The sequence below is a fragment of the Teleopsis dalmanni genome, chromosome 2, assembly GCF_002237135.1.
Source record: "Teleopsis dalmanni isolate 2A chromosome 2, ASM223713v2, whole genome shotgun sequence".
In the NCBI taxonomy this organism is placed as follows: Eukaryota; Metazoa; Arthropoda; class Insecta; order Diptera; family Diopsidae; genus Teleopsis; species Teleopsis dalmanni.
This window is the reverse complement of record NC_051847.1, coordinates 224,372,098-224,400,037: the sequence shown is the minus strand read 5'-3', so window position 1 is coordinate 224,400,037 and position 27,940 is coordinate 224,372,098. Positions and strand designations below refer to the sequence as shown.

At 28.6% G+C, this 27,940-nt stretch overlaps 5 protein-coding genes and 1 long non-coding RNA gene across 8 annotated transcripts; 3 read left to right on the top strand and 3 right to left on the bottom strand.

The window, feature by feature from the left end:
* The first annotated feature begins 832 nt into the window (after window positions 1–832).
* Window positions 833–2,159, top strand: LOC119678527 (TBC1 domain family member 7). The gene is made up of 5 exons (XM_038090393.1): window positions 833–1,042; window positions 1,135–1,279; window positions 1,343–1,718; window positions 1,783–2,008; window positions 2,065–2,159. Exons 1-5 carry the CDS (start codon window positions 998–1,000, stop codon window positions 2,149–2,151), a joined length of 879 nt encoding a protein of 292 aa, XP_037946321.1. The 5' UTR covers window positions 833–997; the 3' UTR covers window positions 2,152–2,159.
* Window positions 2,149–2,937, bottom strand: LOC119678529 (28S ribosomal protein S24, mitochondrial). The gene is made up of 3 exons (XM_038090394.1): window positions 2,803–2,937; window positions 2,552–2,744; window positions 2,149–2,491 (listed from the first exon to the last, which is right to left on the bottom strand). The coding sequence occupies exons 1-3, from the start codon at window positions 2,818–2,820 to the stop codon at window positions 2,202–2,204; spliced, it is 501 nt and encodes a 166-aa protein (XP_037946322.1). The 5' UTR covers window positions 2,821–2,937; the 3' UTR covers window positions 2,149–2,201.
* A 428-nt stretch (window positions 2,938–3,365) lies between these two features.
* Window positions 3,366–13,443, top strand: LOC119678525 (unconventional myosin-Ib). Of its 2 annotated transcripts, XM_038090391.1 has the most exons (21): window positions 3,366–3,394; window positions 3,972–4,125; window positions 4,185–4,300; window positions 4,370–4,440; window positions 4,510–5,462; window positions 5,542–5,605; window positions 6,358–6,371; window positions 6,457–6,541; window positions 6,620–6,714; window positions 6,777–6,924; window positions 8,533–8,631; window positions 8,702–8,925; window positions 8,988–9,235; window positions 9,306–9,442; window positions 9,526–10,085; window positions 10,182–10,241; window positions 10,377–10,708; window positions 10,764–10,899; window positions 12,143–12,295; window positions 12,372–12,499; window positions 12,560–13,443. In XM_038090391.1, exons 2-21 carry the CDS (start codon window positions 4,021–4,023, stop codon window positions 12,681–12,683), a joined length of 3,852 nt encoding a protein of 1,283 aa, XP_037946319.1. In that variant the 5' UTR covers window positions 3,366–3,394; window positions 3,972–4,020; the 3' UTR covers window positions 12,684–13,443. The 2 variants fall into 2 exon arrangements, 1 of the variants encoding a protein (XP_037946319.1); XR_005252343.1 differs by lacking the exons at window positions 6,358–6,371; window positions 8,533–8,631; window positions 8,702–8,925; ... (7 more) ...; window positions 12,372–12,499; window positions 12,560–13,443 and having other exon boundaries at window positions 6,777–6,864.
* A 3,721-nt stretch (window positions 13,444–17,164) lies between these two features.
* Window positions 17,165–26,648, top strand: LOC119683879. Of its 2 annotated transcripts, none has more exons than XR_005252700.1 (3): window positions 17,165–17,323; window positions 26,379–26,496; window positions 26,556–26,648. It is a non-coding gene; the product is annotated as an uncharacterized LOC119683879 (long non-coding RNA). The 2 variants fall into 2 exon arrangements; XR_005252701.1 differs by lacking the exon at window positions 17,165–17,323 and adding an exon at window positions 22,509–22,598.
* On the bottom strand, window positions 17,329–20,139 carry LOC119683878 (4-coumarate--CoA ligase 1-like). Its single transcript, XM_038097752.1, has 7 exons — window positions 20,122–20,139; window positions 19,228–19,370; window positions 18,968–19,175; window positions 18,576–18,909; window positions 18,361–18,520; window positions 18,143–18,297; window positions 17,329–18,089 (listed from the first exon to the last, which is right to left on the bottom strand). The coding sequence occupies exons 2-7, from the start codon at window positions 19,354–19,356 to the stop codon at window positions 17,441–17,443; spliced, it is 1,635 nt and encodes a 544-aa protein (XP_037953680.1). The 5' UTR covers window positions 19,357–19,370; window positions 20,122–20,139; the 3' UTR covers window positions 17,329–17,440.
* Window positions 22,600–26,654, bottom strand: LOC119683877 (4-coumarate--CoA ligase 1). The gene is made up of 7 exons (XM_038097751.1): window positions 26,565–26,654; window positions 24,522–24,664; window positions 24,262–24,469; window positions 23,870–24,203; window positions 23,655–23,814; window positions 23,437–23,591; window positions 22,600–23,364 (listed from the first exon to the last, which is right to left on the bottom strand). Exons 2-7 carry the CDS (start codon window positions 24,648–24,650, stop codon window positions 22,716–22,718), a joined length of 1,635 nt encoding a protein of 544 aa, XP_037953679.1. The 5' UTR covers window positions 24,651–24,664; window positions 26,565–26,654; the 3' UTR covers window positions 22,600–22,715.
* Between the last annotated feature and the right edge of the window lie 1,286 nt (window positions 26,655–27,940).

Genomic DNA, 27,940 nt, shown 5'->3' with positions numbered 1-27,940 from the left:
GAATACTCGCTTTAATTTCTAATGAAAGTTCACAATAGTTCGCTTATTGTGTTGATAACACTTTTTTTCACATTAACACTTTGGTTCAACACTTTGTTGGGATTATAGCTTCAGTGTCATTCTATTTAATATTCATACCACGCATGGTTTCTCACCTTAGAGTCAAACATTTTGTTATGCAGAGGTTTACCTCATCTGCATAACCTCCAATTCACCTTCTCTGAAAGTTTTTCCCACATGTTTAACTATTACTTTAGTTAAACATAACTATATTTAAAGAGAAATTAAGATGAGCCGTTAAGAAATGTTGAAAATTAGTTTCTAAAGATATGAAATATAACCTCCTTTTCCTTTCCTTTCCAATGGCAGGTTTTTTATTGGAGTTGGTTGTTGAACACCTTTACTCTCTCTTGATGGCGAAATTGAGCTGTTTTCGTTACCGTTGGTGTGCGGTTATTTTATGTTAAAACGTGCTGGGTCAAAGTATTTCTACTTATTAAATTCAATCAAAAGAATGCTACGTAAAATTATTTGAATGTGGCACATACGTAAAAATAAAAATATAAATAATGTTCATGTTATATGTATTCAATTTAATATATGTATATAACAACATTTTTTGCTACGTTCAATATTATTTTCTATGTTTTATTTCGCTGTTCCTTGATTTTATTGCAATTGTGCAGAGATATAATTATAATTATGCAAAATTAATGACTCATGTTTTATAATTGTAAAATCTATACATTGTATTATATAACACTGGTATACGTATATACTGACTTCTACATTAGCACCCGTTATCTCATATTGTCGTGACAGCTGTTCAAATGCATTTGGTTTTACTTTGTTGTTATCCACATTTTCTAGTTTGTTGTTTTTAATTATTTAGCAACAGTATTCACACAAAAACGGTGGGCATTCGAATTTAGAAGAAAATTACGGAAAAAGCCATTTATTTCACAATATATATTAGTATAAATATCAAATATTGAAAATGGCTACTGACGAACGAAATTTTCGTTCTAGTTACTATGAAAAAGTAAGTATATGAAAATATATAATAATCTATCTTAATAATATTGATATATAATCAATAATTGTATATATTTAATATATTTTAATTATTCAAAGGTTGGGTGCTATGGTGTTGAGGAGAAAAAATCTTTAAATAAGTTACTAGAGGATAATATAAGAAATCATGAAAAATTAAAACAATTTTGTTTAAGTTACACAGTTCCTACAACACAAAGAGCCCTACTCTGGAATATAATTCTCGGTAAAGTATTAATTAGCAACTTATTGATATTTTATGAAGACAATAAATATTTTGTTTTTACAGGCGTACTGCCTTTGCATAAAAATTCTGCACAATATATTTTAGAGCAGCGGACTGCTGTTTATGAAGATTTGCGTCGAGCTGTGCAAATAATGCAGTACATAGATCGTGATGTCACAGCACCAACTCCTAAGAGTCATAATATATATACCATGTGGCTACTGGAAAATAATCGGTTACTGCATCAAGTAGAAGGTGCCCAAGATGACAACTTCATCGAAATTGTAAAGGTGTTGCTTCAAATATTTGAAAACGATGTAGAAACTTACTGGATTGCTAAAAAATTTTATGGCTGCACAAATGATATTAAGCAAGAGTGTCCAAAGCTTAAGGAACTGACCCAAATGTTACTGAAGAGAGAAGATATTGCATTACTAAAGTAAGTATGAAGATATAATAGTAGCAAACCATAACCCCTTGACAAATTATGTTTCTTTTTAAAGTCATTTAGATAGTTTGGAAGTATTTAGCAATGGTATAGTGGACAAATGGTATTTTAACTGCTTTGCTGGTATAATTAATGAATCTGCTTTGGTAAAAGTGTGGGATAAAATATGTGGTGGCTCAAGAAAAATAGTTGTTTTCGTCTTTATTGAGTTAGTTAAGGCGTTTCGAGATGCTATCTTAAAATGCACCAATGCTTATGAATTTAAGACACTGGTTGAACAGGTACTGACCGCAATTTTTTTTCTATGCTGATAAATTTTGTGACTCTATTTTAACAGGTGAAAGATCAAGATGCAGCAATTGTTAACAAAGCAATTAAAACTTGGCAAAGCAATAAAAATCATAGTGAAATAACAATACACTAAAAAATTTAGCTAATATAACTTTTTTATTTTTCCTTTTTTAATAATCAAATTCAAATATATTTAAAAACTACATCTTTTTTATCTGTCACTGTTTGCAATTCTAATGTAACGGGGCACTGCATCCAGTAAGATAACAGCTCTTCAGTGTAGCCAATAAGAAAATACATCTTTCGAGCACTAATCGCTTGTCGAATAATAACAGCTATTCGTATCATATTGTGCTGTCGTTTTATAATGACTTCAGAGCAAATTAAATCATGCCATGTACCGACCATAAATTTGCGCAGAAACACATCTTCAATGGCAGATTGAGAAGGGCGCAACCCATCCAACATTGTTGCTATATGTATACAAAATTAATTAAAACTTGTTAAAGAGCTTAAAACATTTTTAAACCTACATGTGTTCCATGAATTCCACGACTTTCTGTGCCCTATATAGTGAGGTGGATTAGCCATCTCATAGGTAAGTGGTCTGTTTCGTTTTGTGGTTATACGGTAGCGACCTGCTTGAACTCTACAGCACACCGCAGTTGTATGTAAAGAAGCATTTTTAAAGTATTGAGTCTGAGCTGCTTCGAGTAAAGGACCAAGCTAAAAATATAAGTTAATTCACATATGGACTACTATGCAATTAGTTTTATTTTAATACCTTTTTCAAAAAGTTCATTTTAGCGAATGCAGGTGAAAGAAAATGTAATAAGAAAAGAGCACAGCTGATGTTGTGACATAACCTTTCGGTAAGGGTTGCAAATACAAAAAAATGCTGAGGTACGAAGTGTTATAAACACAGCAGTTGTGTTTTATAAATTTTTTTTATGAATTTATGAATATCCATATAGGAACACATTATATATATATTCTATAAGCTTAATTATTATTATCATAACAAAAGAAAACTAATATTCATGTACATTGCACAATAATATACTATGAATATGATATTAAAATACAATTTTAATATTAGAAATATAATATAAAAACGTTTGTAGTTAAAATATTACTTTCTCTCTACGCTCAACAACTCTCACCGAGCGAATGTCAGTGAAACGAAAATCATAGAAAAAAATTTTAGTGCAAATAAAATGTGTTAAGGAATTTTTTAATTTAAAATAATATTATATATATTATAAAAATAGTAATATATTATTTTGTAAATAAAAGTTTTAACAATAAGTTACTTTTAAGCAACTAAAAAAATGTGTACATTTTGTTTAATATTTTTCAAAAGAAAATTGCCTCAGGTAAAGATGTTAGATAAAAATGTGACAAGAAAAAATTTACTTATTCACTCATACCAAAGCAGAAAAATAATTTTATTTTCTTCAAAAATATTAGCCATACTAATTTAAATCAAATATGTTTTAAATGAGATACATTTAAATGTTATTATTGTTTTAAATCGAAAGCCTTTTCCCAAAAGCTTAAATCGATATTTTCACTTAAACTGACAATACAAAGCATATATTGAAGCATATTTGTAGGAGAAAAGAAAACAAATGTCATCTTATACAATAAAAACTCGTTAATATTAAATGAGTATTTAAATTTGCAGAAAGTTTTTTGACCTGTGGTAGATAAAAAATTAAATAGATGATATTTGTAGTACTGACAAGGAAGTAACAGGTCTTCATATATTAACTTTACAATGTTATCGATATTCCAACATGCATTCAAAAAACTATGTATTCACGAAATTTAACATTGCATTTAACATAAATAAACAAATAAACAAATTTATATAAATATAACATATATTTGTTATTGTATTTGTATTTATTTGTTAATAAAAGTCATTCCACTAATACTTTTTTATTATAGTGTTCAATTTAATTAGCTTTAACGATGACAAATAAAATATAAAATCAGAATGGAACAAGAAATTGGTACTTGGGATTCTGTATTATTAGAAAACCTGTCGGAAGATAGTTTTATTAACAATATTCAGCAACGCTATAAAAGGGATCACATATATGTAAGTATAGAGTATTACGGCAGTTTCCGTATAGCAGTTTTCATATTTGGTGATTTCAGACCTATATAGGCACCTCAGTAGTGGCAGTGAATCCATATCATCACATATCAGAGCATTCTTTGGAAAATATACGTAGTTATGGAAGTAAAGGAATATTTCAATTACCACCCCACATGTAAGCCCACAAAAAGCGTTTCCAATACTTAAATAATTATCCATTTATTTATTTTTTATTTTTACATAGCTATGGACTCACCAACTTAGCTTTTCAGTCGCTCAAAGATCAAAGTGAAGATCAATGCATTTTGTTAACTGGTTTGTGTTAAAAATTTCATTTATATCAATTATTAAAGTTTATAAAAATAATATAAATTTTTTTGATAGGTGAAAGCGGTGCAGGTAAAACGGAATCATTTAAAATGATTGTCAACTTTTTAACACATATACAGGAGAAGAATGTTTCGCCATTACAAATATTCAAAAAACAATCATCCGTTAGCTGCACTTCAGCAAATATGCATAGGCGAACATCAAGTAGTTGTTCTGCTACAAATTTCATTCTCTGTAAAAATCCTACATCCACAATTGGCACAATGGGCTGTTCATCACGTCGGCAATCACCATCACCAGGTGCAGTACCGAGACGTTGCGATAATACAACATATCGAACACGTGCCGAAAGTTCAGATCGTCAATCTAATAGAAATATGCGCGAGAAATTTGTTGATTTTGATTTTTCCCATCATAAAAGTACGGAAAATATTTCTTTGGACAGCTTGAGCACAACATATGGTTATATGCATCTACATGCTGACAAACATCCTGCAAAATCTTGTTTTAAACACCAACACTCACAAATGCCTTGCACTGCCACTCCCTCGAAATCACCAGGGACAATGAGCTCATCACCCAAATATGTATCCGGTACTTCCGCCTCTTCTGGTGGTTGTCGTCTTTGTGGCCATAGTAAATGTACTCGTGCTCAAAGTTTAGAAAAAGATGAAAGGGAATTATTACTGAAGGCCACGCGTTTAGTGACTCCATCGCATCAATTGCATACGCATCGTGGCAGCTGCTCAAATTTGACTCGACAACATTCAACTGAAAATCCAATAACGAAAAGATCGTCGCTTGTTGGTTCAACACAACGTATATCACTATATGATGCTCACAAATTAAGTCAAACTACAGCAAGTGCACAAACATCACCATCACTCACACGGAATCGACATAAAACCCCAAGTCAAAAATTGCGCGAGTGTGTCTCCTATGCTGATGTCTTTCTCGAGGCTATGGGAAATGCGTCAACAATGAAGAACAATAACTCTAGTAGATATGTAAATTAAAGTACTAATTGTTGTAAATCAATGTTTTTATGTTTTATTTTTTCTTTTTTCTTTTAATTTTTTTTAATAGGGAAAACTTTTCGATATTGAAATCGATTTTAAGGGAGATCCAATTGGAGTTCACATAACACACTGTAAGTAAAATTATGTCAACTTATTTGCACTATATTACAACATTGAAATAAAATAGTCGTATGATATGTTCTAATATATAATACAAATTTGTATATAAATGTTTATATAACATTTTGTGATATAATATAGTATATAACATATGTATATAGATATCTATTAAAAAAAACAATTTCCTTCTCCTCTGACAGTAATTTAATGTAATTGTTTGCTGTAATTATGAATATGATAGAAGTTATTAAAGTATATATAAATATTTCTATAATTTAATATATATATCTATAGATATCTATTATTAAACCAATTTCCTCCTCCTCCGGTAATTTGTTGTTATAATTACGATTATTATAGAAGTTGTCGAATCGACCTCTAGAGATATTCGATTATTACCAAATGGTTGTTAAATAAATTGTTTTTATCTTATAAATGTACATTTTTTTTACATATTTATACAAAAATATCGAAAAAAAATTTATTTGGTTGAAGAGATTTGTAAGTAATGTTTTCTGCTAGTTGTAAATTTATTTTTGTTGGATTATTAATAAAGATAGTACAGCAACAAAACCAATAAATGATTAGTTAAGAAGGATAACGTTTTTTTTTTTAATATAGAAAACATATATATCATCCTTATTTAGATTATAAAATAAACATATGAAACATTGTTATACTTCATATAAATATAAATCTATATACTATATATATACATTACTAAAATGAAAAATTTACTTTCATGTCTGATTTATTATTAAAGATATGCTTGAAAAGGTTTGTTAAATCAAATATCTTTATCTTAAATGTATTATTAAATTTTTATAAAATACAACCAAAAATTATTTTTTGACACTTACAGACCAGGATAACGAACACAACTATTGGAGAGCGGAATTTTCACATATTTTATCAGTTGCTTTTGGGTGCAGATTTGCAATTATTAAGTAAGTTCAGCATTAATTTCTTGCACCTATATATACATATATATATATATATATAATAAACTATATATTATTTTGTAGAATCTTTAAAACTTTATCGTAATGTAGAAAAATATGAAATTTTAAATAATACAACTGCCATTGAAGAAGATCGCACCAATTTTCATTATACAAGGGTAAAGTTCTTAATTATATAATTGCGAAGTTAATCGTTTAAATGAAGACCCTATAATTACAGAAATCTTTGGAAGTACTTGGACTATCATGCGATGAGATTAATTCTATATTTCGGATTCTAGCTGTGGTTTTAAAATTAGGAAATTTTATTTTTGTACCTACCACTAACATTGATGGTACTGAAGGTTGTCAAATATCAAATCTATATGGTAAGTTTTAGAATATAAATTTATTCAAATTTTATGGTAAAGCTAAATAATATCCAATATTTATTTTTTATACCATATATTCAAAATATTCATTTTGAATCCTTTATTTATTTACCAAATTATTTTATGATTTTAAATTTGAATGTAACTTTAGTATATTCAAATAATTTTAATATTTTAATTTGATAAACTAATTGTTTTGAAACATTACTATTTGTGTGAAGTGGGTACCGACAAGAATGTAAATTCACTTAAATTTATAGAAAATTCGAAGATTTTCAGTAGCTGATTTAATTGCTTTACGGAATGATGTCAAGGATTAAAATGAATATATTTAAAAAGATTTGAAGTTAAATTACAACTTATATTCACAAAATATTGGTCTCGCCAGTGCGAATCGTGTAGTAAGATTAGCATGACTTTCTCATGCAACATATAATGCCTCTACAAATAGAATAGTGTTGAAATTTAACAATTAAAAATAAAAAATATATATATATATAATTAATTAATTCATTTATTCCACAGCTGGTTTATGATTTCGTTCTTATATAAACACAGCAAGTAAATGTGTTAAAACTTTCACAACAAATTAACAAAACTCCAGAAAAATGTGCAAACATAAAAGTCAAGTACGGTTTTTGGGTCAGTTGGTTAAGGTGCACTGACTCTAAGCTTCAAATTTGGCAGGGCGCGAGTTCGATTCCTGGTACTTGCAATCCAAAAAAATTATTTACGAATAATTAAATGCAACAATTATTTCCAAGACCACTGCTGTATGATAAGCCAAAAATTCAGTTAATTAAAATAATGTAAAATGAATTTTTGTTGTTGTAGTTCACTACTGTTCGAAAAAACCTCTATATTTAAAATACTTATTTTCATATTTCGTTATGTTTACTGTCGTCTTTAAATTAATTACATAGCATACTTTTATAAAGAAAACTTTATAGAAAATGTTACTAAGTTGTCTTAGGAACATTTGAATCTATGAATAACGTTACAGCTTAATTATTTATGCAACTAAATGAAAATATTTTTATACTTCCGAACTTATGTTATATTCTAAACAATAATGTATAGAGCTATGAGATTAAATATATTCTTTCATACTTTTAGTGCTGTTAATTAGCATTTTGACTCTAGTTGGTTTTTTTTAGTTTCTCCATCATTTAGTGTTCTTGACCGATACTTTGTCTGTAGTTTATTTAAATATATGCATGCATTAGAGCTAAGAAAAATACTGTCTGCATAAATGTGTTAAACTCACTTTTTAATTGATCTATTGAAATGAACTTCATTTTAATTAAAAAATATCTTACAAGTTTCTATTCGAAACTTCTTTGATGTTCAAATTAATTACGTTAGATTATTACTATTACGTTAGTAATTACGTTACTATTTGTTTCAGAATTTCATCATATTTTAAGACGTTAATCTATTTCATTGAGATACTTCAATTTCGATAATTAACTATGGCTGAATTATTTATAATTGATTTTGACTGATATAAGATTATATAAAATCATAAATGCTTAGTTTATTTATTCTGAAATATATAAATATCACTTGATTAAATTTTCACTTTTATTATTTAAAATTATGTAGAGGTACAAGAAACCGCATATTTGCTGAATCTGGAAGCTCAAATATTAATAAATTGCCTTACGAGATCAAATAGTTTTAGCAGTAATCAAGAGGATGTTGGTGAGTATTTGGTGTGAACATTATAAAAAGTTGCTTAATTATTTTACTTAATTAATTTAATTTCTTTTAGGTTGCGATTTGGATGCAAAGCAAGCTGCTTATATACGTAGCACTGTGTGTCGTACACTATACGGCCGCCTTTTTACTTGGCTTGTTAACAAAATTAATGAAATTCTTAAATCTGCCCAAAGAGAAAAAAATTTAGCGTTATTAGACTTTTACGGTTTCGAGATATTAGAAAGTAACTCATTTGAACAATTTGCAATTAATTACAGCGCTGAGAAAATTCATCACGTAAAACTTTCATTTAAAGTATTCCAAAAAACCTTTTGTATTAAGATAAACTCTGGTTTCAGAATTTCGTACATAATGTGCTTAAAACTGAACAGGAGCTTTACATTAAGGAAGGCCTTGAGTGGACACGAATTGATTATTTTGATAACGAATCCATTTGCGAGCTGATAGATAAGCCGAATTATGGCATCCTAAGCTTAATAAATGAGGCTCATTTAAATACAAACGAGGCTTTATTACAGCGCATACAACAATGCTGTGCTGGTCATCCGAATTTCATGACAAGTGGACCAAATTCAATGTGTTTTAAGTATATTCATATATTTTGCATATTTGCATATAAAATAAATATCTACACTAATTTATTTTATTAAAACTAGGATACGTCATTTTGCTAGTGTAGTCAATTACTCCATTCATCGATTTCTTGAAAAAAATACAGATGTACTGCCCAGATATATAAGTACTGCACTATATAAAAGCGATTTACCCTTAGTACAAAGTCTTTTTCCGGAAGGTATGTTAATGAGACTGACACTGACACTGACTTTGACACTGACAACGACATTAATTTTAATCAATTTATTTATATTTATTCAGGCAATCCAAGGCGACATACTTCGAAGAAACCAACAACTTTAAGTTCAAATATACGTACACAGTTGCACACACTATTGGACATAATTAAAAATCGCCGCGCTCATTATGTTTTTTGCATTAAACCGAATGAAAGCAAACAAGCACGTTCCTTCGATTTAGCCTTAGTCCAGCATCAAGTTCGCTATTTGTCACTCATGCCGCTGGTTCACTTATGTCGCACAGGACATTGCTTTCATTTGTCGCATGTCAAGTTCTTCAACCGCTACAAGCTATTGAATAGCATCACCTGGCCCCACTTTCACAGTGGTAGCACTGTAGAGGGCATTGCACTGATAATACGTAATTTGCCATTGCCATCTGCAGAGTTTACAATCGGCACAAAAAATGTGTTTGTACGTAGCCCCCGTACTGTCTACGAGTTGGAGCAATTTCGTAAAGCCCGTATAAATAATTTGGCAGTGCTTATACAAAAAGTTTTTCGGATGTATTTGGCGAGGAAGCGATTTTTACGCATGCGGGACAGTCAAATTACTATATCGAGTGCATGGAGGACATGGCGGGTAAGAACTGTTTACTTAAGATTTTTTTTTATTTAATATAATTTTGCATGTATTTATGTTCTCCTTTTAATTTACAAAACTTTTTGTTGAGCACAGGAATGTCGCTTTGGCATTCCCTTTACAGGACGAAGACATTTGTGGAGTCTTTACCGAGTTGTAAGCATTTTTTTATTTTTTTTTTAAAATATCATACGTTTTTGAATGAAGAATAAATTTTTTAAATTTTCATTTTTATTTACAAAACTTATCCCAACAACATATGCATACTTTGTTTATATAATTTTATGTTAGGCGCGAGAGGAGTATCGTACCATGAAGTATAAAAGGCAAGTGAAATGGGCAGTTGATGTTATATCTCGACATTTTCGGCGGTGGAAAATACGACAATATTTACTAACAATACCACTACGACTTCCACCCAACACTTTAAGTCCGCTGTCAACCGAATGGCCTACAGCACCGAAATTTCTTTCAGAAACCTCACGTCTATTACGATCTATTTATCATCGTTGGAAATGTTATATATATCGAAACTCATTTGATCAAACTTCTAGAAATCGCATGCGTGAAAAAGTAACTGCCAGTATTATATTCAAAGAGCGTAAAGCATCTTATTCAAGAAGGTATAACATCCAACATATCTATATAGATATTTACTAAATGACTTGTATTTTTTAGTGTTGGTCATCCTTTTGTTGGTGACTATGTGCGATTAAGACACAATCCGCAATGGAAAAAAATTTGCATCGAAACCAACGATCAGTATGTTGTGTTTGCTGACATAATCAATAAAATTACACGGTCAAATGGAAAGGTAAACTAAACTCTATTTCACATAGCACCATTCTTTAAAATAGTTTCTTTCACTAAATTTAATTTGAATATTTATTTAATAAGATTAAAAATAAATTATAATGTTTTAACATTGAAAATAGTTATACGAGAATAACTAAAATTTGTCATAAAATATTTTTTTTGAAAACACAATCATCACTACATTTTCAATTTTTTGTTGCTGTTAGCTGTTACTGTGACTTATGTTTATTTTAATGTTTATACTCGAATCAATAAAAGTATTGACTGCTTGCGTGAGTAGAATAATAAATCCGGTAAATAATTTAATACGGTAATTCATATGAAATGTCATAGTTTCAATGTAAAACTTAATATCTTTATATCACGATAATGGTGATTATTTTCTTTGGAATATATATTGTTATAACAATAGTTCAACACTATCATTCCTTTTGATGTATGTATTGTAGAAGTATATTTCCGTAGAGAAGCAAGCGAATAGATGAGTGGTTTCAAAATGCAAATCTGGCCGCCGGTTGATTCAGTTGGTTAACGACATCTTTAAGTTACTGCTCTCAAATTCTTCAGTTAATATTCGATGTATTCAAGTATATTTTCATACTTGAAACTATTATTTCAATTAAGCTTTTAAATTTTTATGCTTGATGTAATACCGAATACATCACATCATTCAGTCTATTCTTATAGCCATGATATCTCAATTGCTAAGCACTTACTCTTTAGCAGGCAAGTAATCGGATATCTTATAACCTGAATTCAATTTTCGATTATAAAATTAAATATACGAAATATATGTATTAAAATTAATAATAAAAAAGTTAATAAAGCGACCAGTTATCAGTAAACCTCAGGAAAATGTTTATGTTATACATATCCTACTTGGATAAAAATTTTTGTGCATTAACCCGTAATAACCCACGATTGTCACTATAAAAAAAGATTCTGGGCAATACTGGATTAACATCGCATTTTACTTATTTAGATGAAATTGTTAAAACTTTATAATTCTGCATCCTTAAGCAATATTAAAAGCAGTTCAATAATAGTCTTCAAGAGTATAAACTATAAAGAAATTTACTAGTTTACATGATTTTAATGACATTCTTTCGGTACTGGAAAAAAATATATTCGTTTCGGAAATAAAAAAAAACGAACAAATTTGTTTAACAACATTTATATATATATATATTTTATTACATGACTTAGATGAATGATTTTAATATATTTTTCATTTACTATAGTTTGTGCCAATCTTATTAGTTCTATCAACCTCATCTCTACTATTGTTGGATCAACGAACATTACAAGTTAAATATAGAGTGCCTGCTTCGGAAATATATCGTATGTCACTGAGTCCTTATTTAGATGATATAGCAGTTTTTCATGTAAAAGCGGTAAGAATATTATACATATATTCCATTCTTTAAGACGAAACTATAAACAAACTATAAATATTTTCTTTATTTGTAGTCGGAATTTGGTCGTAAAAAAGGAGATTTCGTTTTTCAAACAGGTCATGTAATCGAAATTGTAACTAAAATGTTTCTAGTCATACAAAACGCGACAGGAAAACCACCGGAGATACATATTAGCACAGAGTAATAATAATCTCCTTATATTGTATTTAATTTAAATAAAATATAAACTATTCTTTTCAGATTTGAAGCTAATTTTGGACAGCAAACTGTTATATTTTCTTTCAAGTATAGTGGCTTGTCCGATATGTCTCAAAGTCAACCGAAAGTTATAAGAAAAGCAAATCGCATGGAAATCGTTGTATGATCCGCGGCCAATATCTATCGTTGGACATCTTTAGATTTTTTAAAAGAACTAAATAACTGAGTTGAACACTTGAACAGTTGAACAGTCTAAAATTGAATTTTGTAAAAAACATTGCTAATCAGTTAATATCAATGGTTGTTTTCACATTTCGACTCTCACATTCTTAAAAAGGATTGGAGTATATAGCATATAGCATATAGCTTCAAGCGTAGCGTTACTGCTCGAATAATAATCACAAATATTATATTGTAATATGTATATCGCACTGGTATATGTATATATGAGATTCGATATATTTTTTCTTATAGAAATAATTATTTCCAATGAAATGAACTGACAATCAGCTAGTTCAGTTTTGCTAAGCCAGTGCTAAGCATAGCCAATGACTTACTTTTAACACATCTATTTAAGTGTATATTCTGTCAAACACTATAGCGGTGTTAGCTTGTTCTTGTCAAGAGACGACAATTCAAACAAGTACTTATATTTACGAATTACAGAATATAAGTTAATTTTTAAACACCAAAGTATAATTCTTAAAAACGCAAGCATTTAAAAGTTAGTTTTTAATTATTAGTTATAAGAGTGATGTAGCATTTCGAAGAGTGCGAGTGGTACTATTTGTTGCTTTTTAAAAATAATATTGCTTAATATGCTATAAATATAAATTTTTATTTAACGATCTATTTGTTGATAAAGCTTATATGAACGTAAAAACTATTTAATAATTAACATTTTATTTAATTGTTTTATATATAAACATCCGCCAACGTTTTAAACTTTATTTAACTTCTTCCTCATGGCAGAATATTATATATTATAAGAAATATATATGAAATAAATAAAATAAAAATTAATATATAATTTTCTTTACGTTCACATAAGCCTAATTAATTTTTATCAATAAAAAAAAATTCCCTACAAATAATTACAAACATATTAAATATTTTACTTTTTTATAAAAATTCAAAATGATTTTTATTTTTCATTTAAATATATTATTATTAAAGTAAAAAAGGAATGAGGTTTCAACTACAATAAAAACCTTTAAGAACTACTTTATTAAATGAAAATTAAATATTATTTTCAAATAAAATTCGGATTCTACTACTCTACTTCAATAAATGTCAATAATAAATTAGATTTTAATTAGATTAAATTTTAAACTAGCTATTATATAGAATGCAAATCTTTAGAGATCTATATTTACAAACTTAGAACCAAATAGAACAGTATAAGTATAAATGAAAATTTAAACATATTGTTATTACCGATTGTAGTTATTTATACCATGTTAAAGATATAAAGACATAGAGAGTATTTTAAATAAATTATATTAATATTTGATTAGTCAAACTAAGAACCTATTAATAAAATAAATAATATAATCAATCAAATTTAGAAAAAATGTTCTATTACATATTTGAAAGAAAGAAAATAATAATAAATAAATAAATAACAAGTATATTAAATATATGTATACAAGTATATAGTTTATATATATTTAAAATGATTATATCAGTTGTATAATAATTACATGTAAAAACGAAAAGAAAATATGACATGAGCATAGCATTATACATTACATATAACAAAAATCAGTCAAGTCTGCCGTAATAATGAATAATTAAAAATAAAAACTATTGGTTTTAAATAAAAATAACATGTGTTATATATTATATTATAATAAGCGAAGTGTTATACCTCGAAAAAAGTGATAGCTAAGCAGACATCTAAGTTGATAAGTACATAATTTGATTTAATAGGACAGGTTTCAGGAGCCTATATTTTTTATAGAATTTTACTTACTTTCACTTTACTTTTACTTTTAATTTTACTATTAATTTTTCAATTTTTTTTTCAAAATTGTTTCCTTTATGTTGACAATACTTCTTTGAAAATATCCGCAGTTATAACTATTACTTTGTAATCTAAGTTTTGTGTAACTTATATACGTAACAAACACATATACATATTTTTTACTATTAAAAAAACTTAGGCACAAAAAGTTATAATAATATAAGGACGGACGTGTGCTGTCTCTTCCAAGTTAAAATTTTTGCTACCGCTAAGGCAGGTGAGCTGATTTTGGAAAGGAACATACAAAATCAATAGATTGCAATTTCCTCCAATTGTACAGTTCTGTTCTCGCACTGTTCAACTATACTACAAAATCAAAGCTAGTAAAACAATATAAAATTCAACTAAATTCAGTGAGTAATCAGTACACAATACCATTGATCTGTGTTCCAACGCGTAATCTTTTTTTAAAAGTACAGGAACATAAAAAGATCTACGATGGATTGTAAAAGAACCGCAATAACATGGCCAAGATACAATTTATGAAAAACAGTAATTCTATTGGGCAGAGACCGCTGATCATATAGCATTTACGCTGAAAAATTGAGTATTACTTTAAAGGATATGTGTGTGCAAGAACAACTGGGAAGAAGAGAAAAAAGAACAACTGAATACTTTCTTTGCAAATACCCCAATTTTAAAAACATAATCTCCTTTATCAATAGTGCAGGCAACAAAACGGCAACTATGAGCTTTTTGAAGAGAAGATTAAGGTCAATCATTTCTATAAGTAACAAACGTCATATATATGTTGTGACGTTAATATTGTATATGAGAAGTGAGTTTAATAATACTTAACCAACAACTAATTGTTTTGTTGGGATTTTAATATTATTTCTTATGTCCATAAATGAAATTAATATAATCCAAAATTAATATATTAATTGTATTTTCGGAATTGTAAAGGCCAAGTGCATGTATAAGGTATGATACATATCTAAAATATTTTGGACCATTTTACACTAGATATATATGATCCTTTTAAATTTATAGTTTTTATATAACCTTTAAATTGGTTTGCAAAACTCCTCCTGCATACCGCCCTGATAAATATCTACGTGCGAGAAATGACATTAACTACTAAAATTCTAGAAGAGTTTATCATTAGAATTAAATTTAACTATAAATCTATTTAGAAAAATCATCTCATCATTGTGGAAATTGAATACATATGTCAGTATTTCTGATGGTTTTTCGAGGAAGAAAAGTTTATTATGGATAATAAAATAATTGTTCTGCAATATAATATAGCCACACAACGAAGTTTTAGTGATTAAGAGCTGAAAAATGTATATTTTGGTAAAGAAAGTTAAAATATGTAATAATAAACATGTTCATTTTAAATCAGTGGCGTAACTACAGGGAAGCAACTGGAAGCAACGCTTTCGGGCCCCCGAATATAGGGGGCCCCACTGTAAATGTTTGTAAACGTTTTTTGTTGGAATAACTTCATATTGCATTTTATAAAAGATACGTAAATTTTAAATTTAAAGTACATAATATGTATGTACTTCAAATAAAATATTAAACCTATTTATAAAATAAAAAGGTTTTTCTAAGAAAAGTATGTGCCTTAATCGAGAGTTTATATGGAAGCTATATCTAGATTTAAACCCATTTGAAAATAATTTTGTACGTTGTCTTTTGCAAATATCAGTACTGTATACACCAAATTCTATTTAAATACCTTTATTAAAAACGGAGAAACCTCATATCCGATTGTTAAGTTTATATCACAGCTACAAGAAATAGACGTCAAATTTCAATCAAATCAAATGGTGAACAGGGTCGGCTAAAAGTATGTGTGTAAAGTTTCATTCGAAGAGTTCAAAAGCTGAGAGAGTAGTTTGAACTGAAAAAGTATATATATACTGTACTGATATATACTTAATGATATTTCCGACGTTTCCTTTAATACGTTACGAAAATCTTGACAAACCTTATATACCCTTTTCACATTTTTCGTGTAAAGAGTATAAAAAGAGGGGCCCCTTAGTATGTTGATAGGGGCCCTTTAGTTAGAATTTGCTTACAGGCCTAAAAAATGTAGTTACGCCACTGTTTTAAATGAAGTTATATCTTATTTAACTAGTCGATTTACTAAAACTTCCAGATACTTACAATTTGTAATATTTCTGAATAATTTATTTATAACATTATTTCTAGTTTTCCTTAACATAAAAGTTGAAAGTGAAACTCTGCACCATTCCACCATTTACGAAAGTAATTAAATCAGATATTAAACATATCTTCATTACGAATTAAAATTACTTATAGACGTTTTTATTCTTCAATGAATAAAGCTTAATGAATCTAGCTTAAAAAAAGTAATCCAATATTAAGTTTTAGCATTTTGACCATATATTGCATGTAAATTTCAAATGTTTTTGATGTTTTTTATGTAAATTTCAAAACCTTTTAATTTATACAATTTCTCTTCAATATTTTTGTGTATGCAAACGCAAAATAATAAAATCCAAGGTACTCTTAAGTCTCCACTTCAAGTACGTACTCTAACAGAACTAACTTGTCAACATATTTTCTATGCAGCTCGCCTTATTTATCAACTATTTTCCATTACTCATGTACATATCTCGCTATTAGCAAATACATTTAATCAAAGTTTGAAGGGTATTTTCGGTTTAACTTCTTTGATTCTACATAACTAATTTATTCATTTTCGTGTTTTATTTTTTTATTTAATACCTTTAAATTTTGGAATGTGTCAATTGCTATAATTTTTTCTTCATGGACTTTATAAGCTGAGGAATAAGAACTTGGTAAGTTGTTTACTTTTTGTTATATTTGGTATAAATTTTTTTAAATATGTATAAAATCAATTTCCATAACCGCTGTATTTAACATGTAAGCCAAATTTAATTTTTTTTATTAAATGTTTATAATTTTGATTTAGGATTTTTAATCATATCTCTTAGAATTCGTCGCAAAATTTTACCGCTCGGGTTTTTAGGGATATCATCAACGAATAACACACCACCGCGTAACCGCTTTGGCGATGAAGTATTTTCTGCTACAAAATCTGCAACTTCTTTTTCAGTGAGTTGTACATTAGCTTGCTTCACCACAAAAGCCATTGGTAACTCTCCAGCCTCTTCATCAGGTTTACCAATAACAGCGGCATCCTTTATTTTTGGATGTGTCAATAGAATTGCTTCAATTTCTGCTGGTGGTACTTGAAAAGCTTTGTACTTAATCAATTCCTTTATGCGATCGACAATAAAAAACTCAAAATCATCATCATAGTAACCAATATCTCCGGTATGTAACCAACCATCTTTTATAGCACCCTGAGTAGCTTTGGTGTCACCTATGTAGCCTTTCATGATGAAATCGCTTTTAAAACAAAGTTCGCCACGTTGATTTGCACCTAATATGCGACCAGTTTCAGTATCAATAACTTTTGCATAAACTCCTGTTATGAGCGCACCAACACTGCCAGGCTTATAAGCATCATCATTTTGAACTAATAAACTTAAAGTTGATTCACTTAATCCATAACCTTGACGTATGATGGGAACACCAATTCTAAAAGCAAATAATATAATAAGCAACTCAAATTTTTAATGCTTTTATTATACCTTTTCTTGATTTGATCTTCTGTTTCTTTGCTTAGAGGAGCAGCTCCAGATAATAAGACTAATAATGACGATAAATCGTATTTTTCTACTAAAGGATGTTTGGCTAGAAAAACCATCAAAGGTGGTACCATTAAAGCCACTACAATACGATATTTCTACAAATATGTGTACATCATCATCATTTCATTGTATTGAAATAGAAAATACAGTGAACTAACCTCTATGGCACCTAAAAACTTTCTTTCTTCAAATCTTGGTAAATATACCAAACATGTACCAAGACAGGAACATGTAATGAGTGTTAAGCATCCAAATGTATGAAACCAAGGAATAACAGTCAGTAAATTGATGTCGTCTAAAGGTATTGCTGTTGATTCTCTACAATGATAACGTAAAAAAATTAATTCTTAATTTGAATTTCATATATACTTACATCTGAGAATCTATCGTAGTCAAAATGTTATTCTGAGTTAGTTGTACACCTTTTGGTAAGCCAGTTGTACCAGAAGAGCATACTATTAAAGCCACATCTTCACTCCTGTTGCAAGATGGAGGATCAAAGTTTCCATTTACGGTAATATTTTCACTTTCCATTAAATTCTTATAAGAATATACATTAGCTTCTTTACTTTCATGAGCTGATTTGAATGATATCACAATCTTTACAAAATCATTGTTCTTTGCTACTTTAATAATGCGGTCGATTGTTTGGCTCGAAGCAAAAATAACTTTTGGCTTAGATAAATTAATGGCATGATCGACTTCTCCTAAAATAAGATAAAGTAATCTGTCAACAGTCTTTTGATCCTAGATCGAAAATCTTACGTTCGGAATAAGTCACATTTATGGGCGCCGCAGTAGCATTTAATGCAAAAGTTGCAAAAAGTGCAATGGCGAACTCAACACTATTTTCACTTGAGATAGACACAACATCACCACTTCTAACGCCCATACTCGTTAAAATATTAGCTAAACGTACAATCGAATCGTATATAGATTTTGCTGTGTACTCCACACCAGTAACTGCGTCGATCTTTAAAACAAAATATAATAGAATTTTCTATTAATTAAAACTATTAATTTACCATCATAACTTTGTCACCGTAACTCTTGTATTTTTCTAAAACAAAATGTCCTAAGGATCTGGAGCTGTGAGTTTCAGTGTTAAGGACTGGGCCTCCATAGACAATATTGCCTGGTAATAAGGTTGACATATTTATGATGGTGTCTGAAAAACATACATTTTGTATTTATATGCAACAATTAATTAATTGAAGTTACTCTTTTATAATTACTATAATTATTATTTTATTAAAAATTTTTTTTTTTTTGTATTTCATTTACATATAAGGAAGCTTGTATATGTGTAATAGTTAACTAATTGATCTTAATTTAATGGAGTTTATATTATAAAATTATAAATGAGCCAATTCAATTATGAAGTATATTTTTTTTAGATAATGACTAACTTTGTTAGGACTATTATTAGGACTATTATATATATATAAAAGGATATAAGGATAAGATATATAAGGATGTAAAAATAAAATGAAATATATATAATTTATATATATATTTATATATATAATAATATATATAATCAGTATATATATAATATATATATATTATAATATATATCCTTCAATATGAAACCAAGTAACTTAAAACACAATAAAATTAATATTTTTCGTTTTATCTCTACTTTGATATGCTGACTTTGAACTTCAGCTTTAATAATTGTAATTAGCAATTAACTTCACTATAAATAAATAACAATAAAAATAATATATATGTATGTATAATTTTTTTTTGAATCCAAAGATCAGCTGGATTACACATTAAAATTTGTATATAAATTCTATTTTTTATTTATATCTATAAAATATAAAAAAATGTTAACTTCTTAATACTTAATGAATGAAATATCTCTTCCTATATAAAAGTTAAAAAAATAATAATTAATAAATTTAATTAGTTACCGTTAGGTACTCCGATTGAAATTGAAGAAATAAAGTCACAGGTTCGTTTATTTATAAAACACCTGAAAGAACCGAACCGAATGTTACGAGATACGAGAAAACACTAATATATAACATTACCGCAGCGATTGATATAGCTTCAATAACGATAGTTAACATTAAAAACAGAAAAAAAGGAGCAATTAAAACTTTTTACTGCATCTAAGTACATTGTATAATTAAAATACAAATATGGAATATAGCTCAGAAAATAAACTTAACATTCAGATAGTTATTGTCAGTCTGTTAAATTGATGTAGAGATTAATGTAGAGAGTAAAGCGACATGCCAACGTAAAAGGCGGTTAATTAATTAAGAAAAATGAATATTTGAACTCTAGATAGAGTAGTTTCTGCTAACACGGTATAAACTTTTTCGCTAAAACTTTCGCTTTAAAAGTAGCGAAAGGGTCGACAGTATCAATTTTTCCTATAAATTGGTTTTTAGAATCTCCCATTACAGCTACATCCTTAATAGTTCGAGAATGGCGGGTTTCTCTTAACGAGAAATTAACACAAGTTGGCATGTCAGTCTCCAACTCACATGGGTACTTGAACACAGGAACATCTCTAGTAATTTCAAGGTAGACGAACTTGCCAAGCAGGTATGCTGCTTTCTGGCATTTATTTTTCGGATATTGGGATGCCATTAGCAACGACTAAGCTGCCAATTAATCAATAAAATCTGAGTATAGCTAAAAAAACCTGGACAGGTGAACAGATTTCAGATTTGTCAGATCTCGAAATCTAGTTGGTTCCAGCTGGGCAAGAAATGTGCCAAACAGCTGTTTCAATTAAAGTGGAATCTGCTCAACACTACGGTAACGGTGAGAGATCGTCAATGTCTAATAGTAAAAAATGCTATGAAGACCTTGTATAAGTAGAGATAAAATCCTTACTTTATATCCTTATCAATGCCCATCTTTGGCAAATAAAATATTAAAAACTTTTAGGCAAGTTCAAGTTCATAGACATGTCAAATTGGTTCACTTTTACTTAAATGGGGGTAATGGCTTTCAGCATATTCTGTACGCTGAACACTACGGTCCTTTTATGGACCCTTCTAATGTACGCATGAACAACGCAACTTCGTCATATCACAACGCGCTATAATTTGAGCTTAAGTGGGCTTTGTTATACTAGGACGTCACTCTAATTTAACTTAACCAACATGTTTTCGCTACATGTAATAACTTGGTAGTGACAGCAACTAAGTATAGCAAATCGGTATGGAGCAATGTAGCAATGTAGCAGTAATAAATATCGCCTCTTTTCTACATAGGAACTTCAAAGAAATTTTTTTTGTAGGCAGTATAAAGTGTTTAATACATTTTAAATACAATCATGTCATCTGGGGGTATTTTTAATAAAAATATTGTGTAATAATGTATATTAATTTTTTTAAAAAACGGAAGTTGATCTTAACTGTTCATAAATATAACTAATCCCAGATCAGCTTATATTGTTAATATATTATTATCATTTAAATGCAACATTACTATCAAAATAAAATAATAAAGAAGCAACACATTTATCAGAAAGCGACTAATTAGTAATTAATTATTTTTTTCGATTCGCATCTTCAAACAATTTCTTACTACTTTCAAGGATATTTGTTTCTTTTGAATTAGATGCGTTTTAGCGAGCATTAATCGACTGTTACTTATACGATACAATTGTTGCGACTGTTAATACTGGATTCAAACGAGTGTTTTGACTGTAATTTTAGCTGTCATTTTAAATTATTCCTGATTTCGAAAGCAAAACAAGTTTAAAATTAGAAGTTAGCTCTCTTTTGTATAGGAATTTTAACAACTAAAAATATAATTACATAAATCGTAATTTCTTCAAATTCAAGTTGATTTATTTTGGACACTTCACCTTAGTACAGTATTGTACAGTACAAACTTGTGCTATTGTGAATAATTTTGGGGAATGAATGAAATTTTCATACAAAATTAAACAAAACTGTTATCTGACAATCAGATTACAATGACACGTCGTGTAAATCCATATTTTTGCTTTTTTCAGATGTCCGTCTTTTTATTATAAATAAAATGTAAATAAAGTTCGGATGGTACGGGATAAACCTGTTAGCTCTCACAAATTATCTTTAATATTTTATGTACGTAAACGCAAAATAATAAAATCAAGGTACTCCTTACTTTATCTCCATTACACGTACGTACTCTAACAGAACTAATTTGTCAACATATTTTCTATGCAGCTTGCCTTATTTATCAACTATTTTCCATTACTCATGTGCATATCTCGCTATCAACAATTACATTTAATCAAAGTTTGAAGGGTACTTTCGGTTTAACTTCTTTGATTCATTTTCATATTTCATTTTTTAATTTAGTACCTTTAAAATTTGGAATGTGTAATTGTTATAACTTCTGTCTTTATGGTCTTTATAAGCTGAGGAATAAGAACTTGGTAAGTTGTTTACTTTTTGTTTTATTTGGTATAAATTTCTTTAAATATGTATAAAATCAATTTCCATAACCGCTGTATTTAACATGTAAGCCAAATTTAATTTTTTTTATTAAATGATCATAATTTTGATTTGGGATTTTTAATCATATCTCTTAGAATTCGTCGCAAAATTTTACCACTCGGGTTTTTAGGGATATCATCAACGAATAACACACCACCCCGTAACCTCTTTGGCGACGAAGTATTTTCTGCTACAAAATCTGCAACTTCTTTTTCAGTGAGTTGTACATTAGCTTGTTTCACCACAAAAGCCATTGGTAACTCTCCAGCCTCTTCATCAGGTTTACCAATAACAGCGGCATCCTTTATTTTTGGATGTGTCAATAGAATTGCTTCAATTTCTGCTGGTGGTACTTGAAAAGCTTTGTACTTAATCAATTCCTTTATGCGATCGACAATAAAGAACTCAAAATCATCATCATAGTAACCAATATCTCCGGTATGTAACCAACCATCTTTTATAGCACCCTGCGTAGCTTTGGTGTCACCTATGTAGCCTTTCATAATACAGTCTCCTTTAAAACAAAGTTCGCCACGTTGATTTGCACCTAATATGCGACCAGTTTCAGTATCAATAACTTTTGCATAAAGTCCTTTTTTGAGCGCACCAACACTGCCAGGCTTACAAGCATCATCATTTTGAACTAATATACTTAAAGTTGCTTCACTCAATCCATAACCTTGACGTATGATGGGAACACCGATTCTAAAAACGAATATTTATCCAACAACTTAGTGTTTATTTATGAACTTCTTTGTATTGCTTTCAAATAGCTACCTTTCCTTGATTTGATCTTCCGTTTCCTTACTAAGGGGAGCGGCTCCAGACAACAAAGCTAATAACGACGATAAGTCATATTTTTCTACCAAAGGATGTTTGGCTAGAAAAACCATCAAAGGTGGTACCATGAAAGCCATAACAATACGATATTTCTACAAATATGTGTACATCATCATCATTTCATCGTATTGAAATATAAAATACAGTGAACTAACCTCTATGGCACCTAAAAACTTTCTTTCTTCAAATCTTGGTAAATATACCAAACATGTACCAAGACAGGAACATGTAATAAGTGTTAAGCATCCAAATGCATGAAACCAAGGAATAACAGTCAGTAAATTGATGTCGCCTAAAGGTATTGCGGTTGGTTCTCTACAATGATAACATATAAAAATTAATTCTTAATTTGAATTTCATATATACTTACAACTGAGAATCTAACGTAGTCAAAATGTTATTCTGAGTTAGTTGTACACCTTTTGGTAAGCCAGTTGTACCAGAAGAGCATACTATTAAAGCCACATCTTCACTCCTGTTGCAAGATGGAGGATCAAAGTTTCCATTTACGGTAATGTTTTTACTTTCCATTAAATTCTTATAAGAATATACATTAGCTTCTTTACTTCCATGAGCTGAATTGAATGATATCACAATCTTTACAAAAGCATTGTTCTTTGCTACTTTAATAATGCGGTCGATTGTTTGGCTCGAAGCAAAAATAACTTTTGGCTTAGATAAATTAATGGCATGATCGACTTCTCCTAAAATAAAACAAAGTAATCTGTCAACAATCTTTTGATCATAGATCGAAAATCTTACGTTCTGAATAAGTCACATTTATGGGCGCCGCAGTAGCATTTAATGCAAAAGTTGCAAAAAGTGCAATGGCGAACTCAACACTATTTTCACTTGAGATAGACACAACATCACCGCTTTTAACGCCCATACTCGTTAAAATATTAGCTAAACGTACAATCGAATCGTATATAAATTTTGCTGTGTACTCCACACCAGTAACTGCGTCGATCTTTAAAACAAAATATAATAGAATTTTCTATTAATTAAAACTATTAATTTACCATCATAACTTTGTCACCGTAACTCTTGTATTTTTCTAAAACAAAATGTCCTAAGGATCTGTAGCTGTGAGTTTCAGTGTTAAGGACTGGGCCTCCATAGACAATATTGCCTGGTAATAAGGTGGACATGTTTGTGATGTTATCTGAAAAACATAATACGGGTATATGTAATAATTTATTTTATTGTAAATGCATTCCATTTATGTATAAGATTAATGCTTCAAAATGTTCAAACTCCTCAAAGATTTTTGAGTTACTCATGCAATTCTCATTTGATATTATTGAACACCTTAAGCCAAACGCTGGAGCACAACTGTATTTGAATATCAAAAGTTATAATATCATACGCTGAAGTTGTGATCAGCACAAATAATATTTGAAACTCCAATGTGAGTACAAATTAGTGACATTAGTTTTTCAAATGATTAATATTTAAGTATTATAAGGCATGTTATTTTAATGAGATAATCACGACTAGGTACTTATCATAGTGTAAGAAAGTATCAAAGTGTAAGAATTAGTACACTAAATACAAATCAGCAATGTTATTGCAAGAAATTTCAAAACAAGGTCTGCTCATTATATATTACGTTGTATAGAAAATATTAATTATTGTTTTTAGCAAATTTTTCTTTGAATTGTATAGGTATGTATCAAAAGTAGAATATTTATGGCGAAATTAACTTCGTTTCGCTGTAATTGCGGTGTTATTTTAACATAAATATTTTGTATATATATTTGTCTGTAATATTTTTCAAAGAGCTTATTTTGTACAAATTTAATATGTATTTAATATGGAATACTTTATATATAGATATAATTGTTGGTCGATGTGAAATTCGATTGAACTTTATATCAAACACTAAGAATAACAATTTATGTTATATATAGCGATGTCATGTTCCAATTGTCCGAATATTAAACTTGAAATTAACTTATACAAAACTAGTTAGAAATAATCACGCTTAAATAGGAAAAGCGAAAGCTTGGCAGTGTAAGAAATTCTACAGTTTAAAGATATAAACACTTTATTGCAATATGAACTCTACAGTCTTCTAATGAACAGTATATGAAAAGTCGCAGTTATAGATATGAAAATTTTAAGATATCACAAGCTACAAATTTAACTTTATTTATACAATATAATATATAATTTAATTATTTGCGAATTAATTTTTCCAAATATATTCTAAGTTTGAGAAACTTATATCTTTTATTCACATATACTTTCGAATTTTAATGTAAAAAAGCATAATATATTTCATTGATTAACTTTGTTACATATTTTATGCAAATAATTTATTCGAAGCTGAATGCATTATTAAAAAATGCATTGTAATCATACATGCATATGTTCCTAAAAAATTTTAATGTTCAAAAGTGTAAACGAATATTAACAACCAACTCAAAACTAAGAGTTCAAAAGTTAGACCTCTAATCTTATAATTTTAATTTTAAGCACACATGTGCATATATATATTCATATCAAAAGCATATAACTAATCTAATCTAGTAGTAGTTGTAAAAACTTTTAGCTTAGGAGTACTTTATATAATCTTATTTATATAAAATCACTATAATAATAAAATTTATAATAATAATGATTATAATAATAATAATTTATAAAAGCTATAAAATGTTAACTATGGACTTTACTTTCACCGCTTCTTGAAGATATCTATAACCCATATTATTGCATTTTAATTCCCGGTTTATTCTTGACTCGTCTTATTTAAAATCTAATTTTTAAAAATGATTGTAATTTTTGTTTTATAATTAATGATATTTCAAGATTACAATTATAAAAGCCTAAATCAATTGTAATATAAATAAATTCACAATACAAATTTATTTTAGTTTGCAGACCAAAGGTCAATCGTGCATACCTAACAAAAGTTTATGAGAGATGATCAGGCGTTAGATTTTAATGTTTGGCTGTGTGTTAATTGTTAATTTTATACTATAAATGGTATAGGTAGGTCATACACGTTTTACATTTGGAAATAATAAAAAAAATAGTATTTAATTTTTCAGTTAACTCACCGTCAGGTACTTCGATAAAATTTTAAATAAATAAAGGCACAGATTTCTATTGGACACTCAAAACGAACGATCCAAACGTTACGCGGTACGAGTCAATACTGATAACATTGCCACAGCAGTTGATAGAACTTCTACAATGTTTACCAGCTTATCTTCAAAATCAACTTAAAGATAAAAACTCTAATAAAAGCATTCGCAAAAACAATGTACAATTAAGTAAAAGTGGTGTTAAAACATAAAAATTATAGCAAATAAAACATTCTCACATTAACAGTTTATGCAGTAATTATCATTTTGTTGAGTTAAAAAAATAATAACAATGCGGGGGGATGAAAAACGAAAAACCGGTGGTAGTCATTAGCAGTGTGCGCATGTAGCAAAAGATAAAGTGGAGTGAGTGGGTCATAAGTAATACTATTTCATTAAAAAACCAAAAAAAAACTTTCATGTCTAATAAGATTTCAATATATTTATGTATATAAATTAAGCAATATTAAAATTTATATTAAACATATTTCTTATACTATGTTCAGACAGTTCTTAATTTTACAAAAATCTTAATTTTATCTTCGTTTCAGCGAAATTAAGTTGTTTTTTCCTTACAAAATTCAGTTTTAAGTATAAGATAAATTTAAGATAACGAAAAAAGGCATTTTTATAAATTAATGTCAGTGACAGTTGACTTTAATATAGCCGCGAATATATTTTAAAAGTAGTGCAGATTTTTAAATTTCAATATAGAGATAAAACTGTAACTGTTATTCATTTAAAATAAAATGAAAAATAATAACTCACATACCTGAAATTCACTACAGCTAATAAAACTACTGAATACCATCCTTTATAGTTATAATAATCAATTCAGCTACCATCCTCATGTTTATTTTATTAAAGGCACTAAATGCCTTGTAATGTGGGACATAAACATGTTAAGTGTGGTTGATTTTTACATGTTCTTTAAATTGTGACACTGTTGTCTGTATCTGATGTTTGATACATCTAGAATAATTTCTTTTTGAAATTAGTCATTTAATTATTTTAATTATTTTGATATTTGTCAAGCATTTCAAGTATAGTCTCTGTGTACGTATTCAAATATATATAATTGATGCATTCAAAATACATGATCATATAGCTGACCGTCCTCTAAAGTAGTATCCTCTAAAATTTTTGTTCAGTATTAGATACTAAAATAAAGGTTTATTGTTGTTTTATATGTTTGTATGTTATACAAATTACATTTTGTTACATTTTAACAATGGAAAACTACAAACCTTTATCAATCGCGCCTAAGAAGGATAGTAGGAATCTGGTGGCCAAGAATAATCACGAATGAACGAATATGGTGTATCACAAATCAGACGGAGATCAGTAAA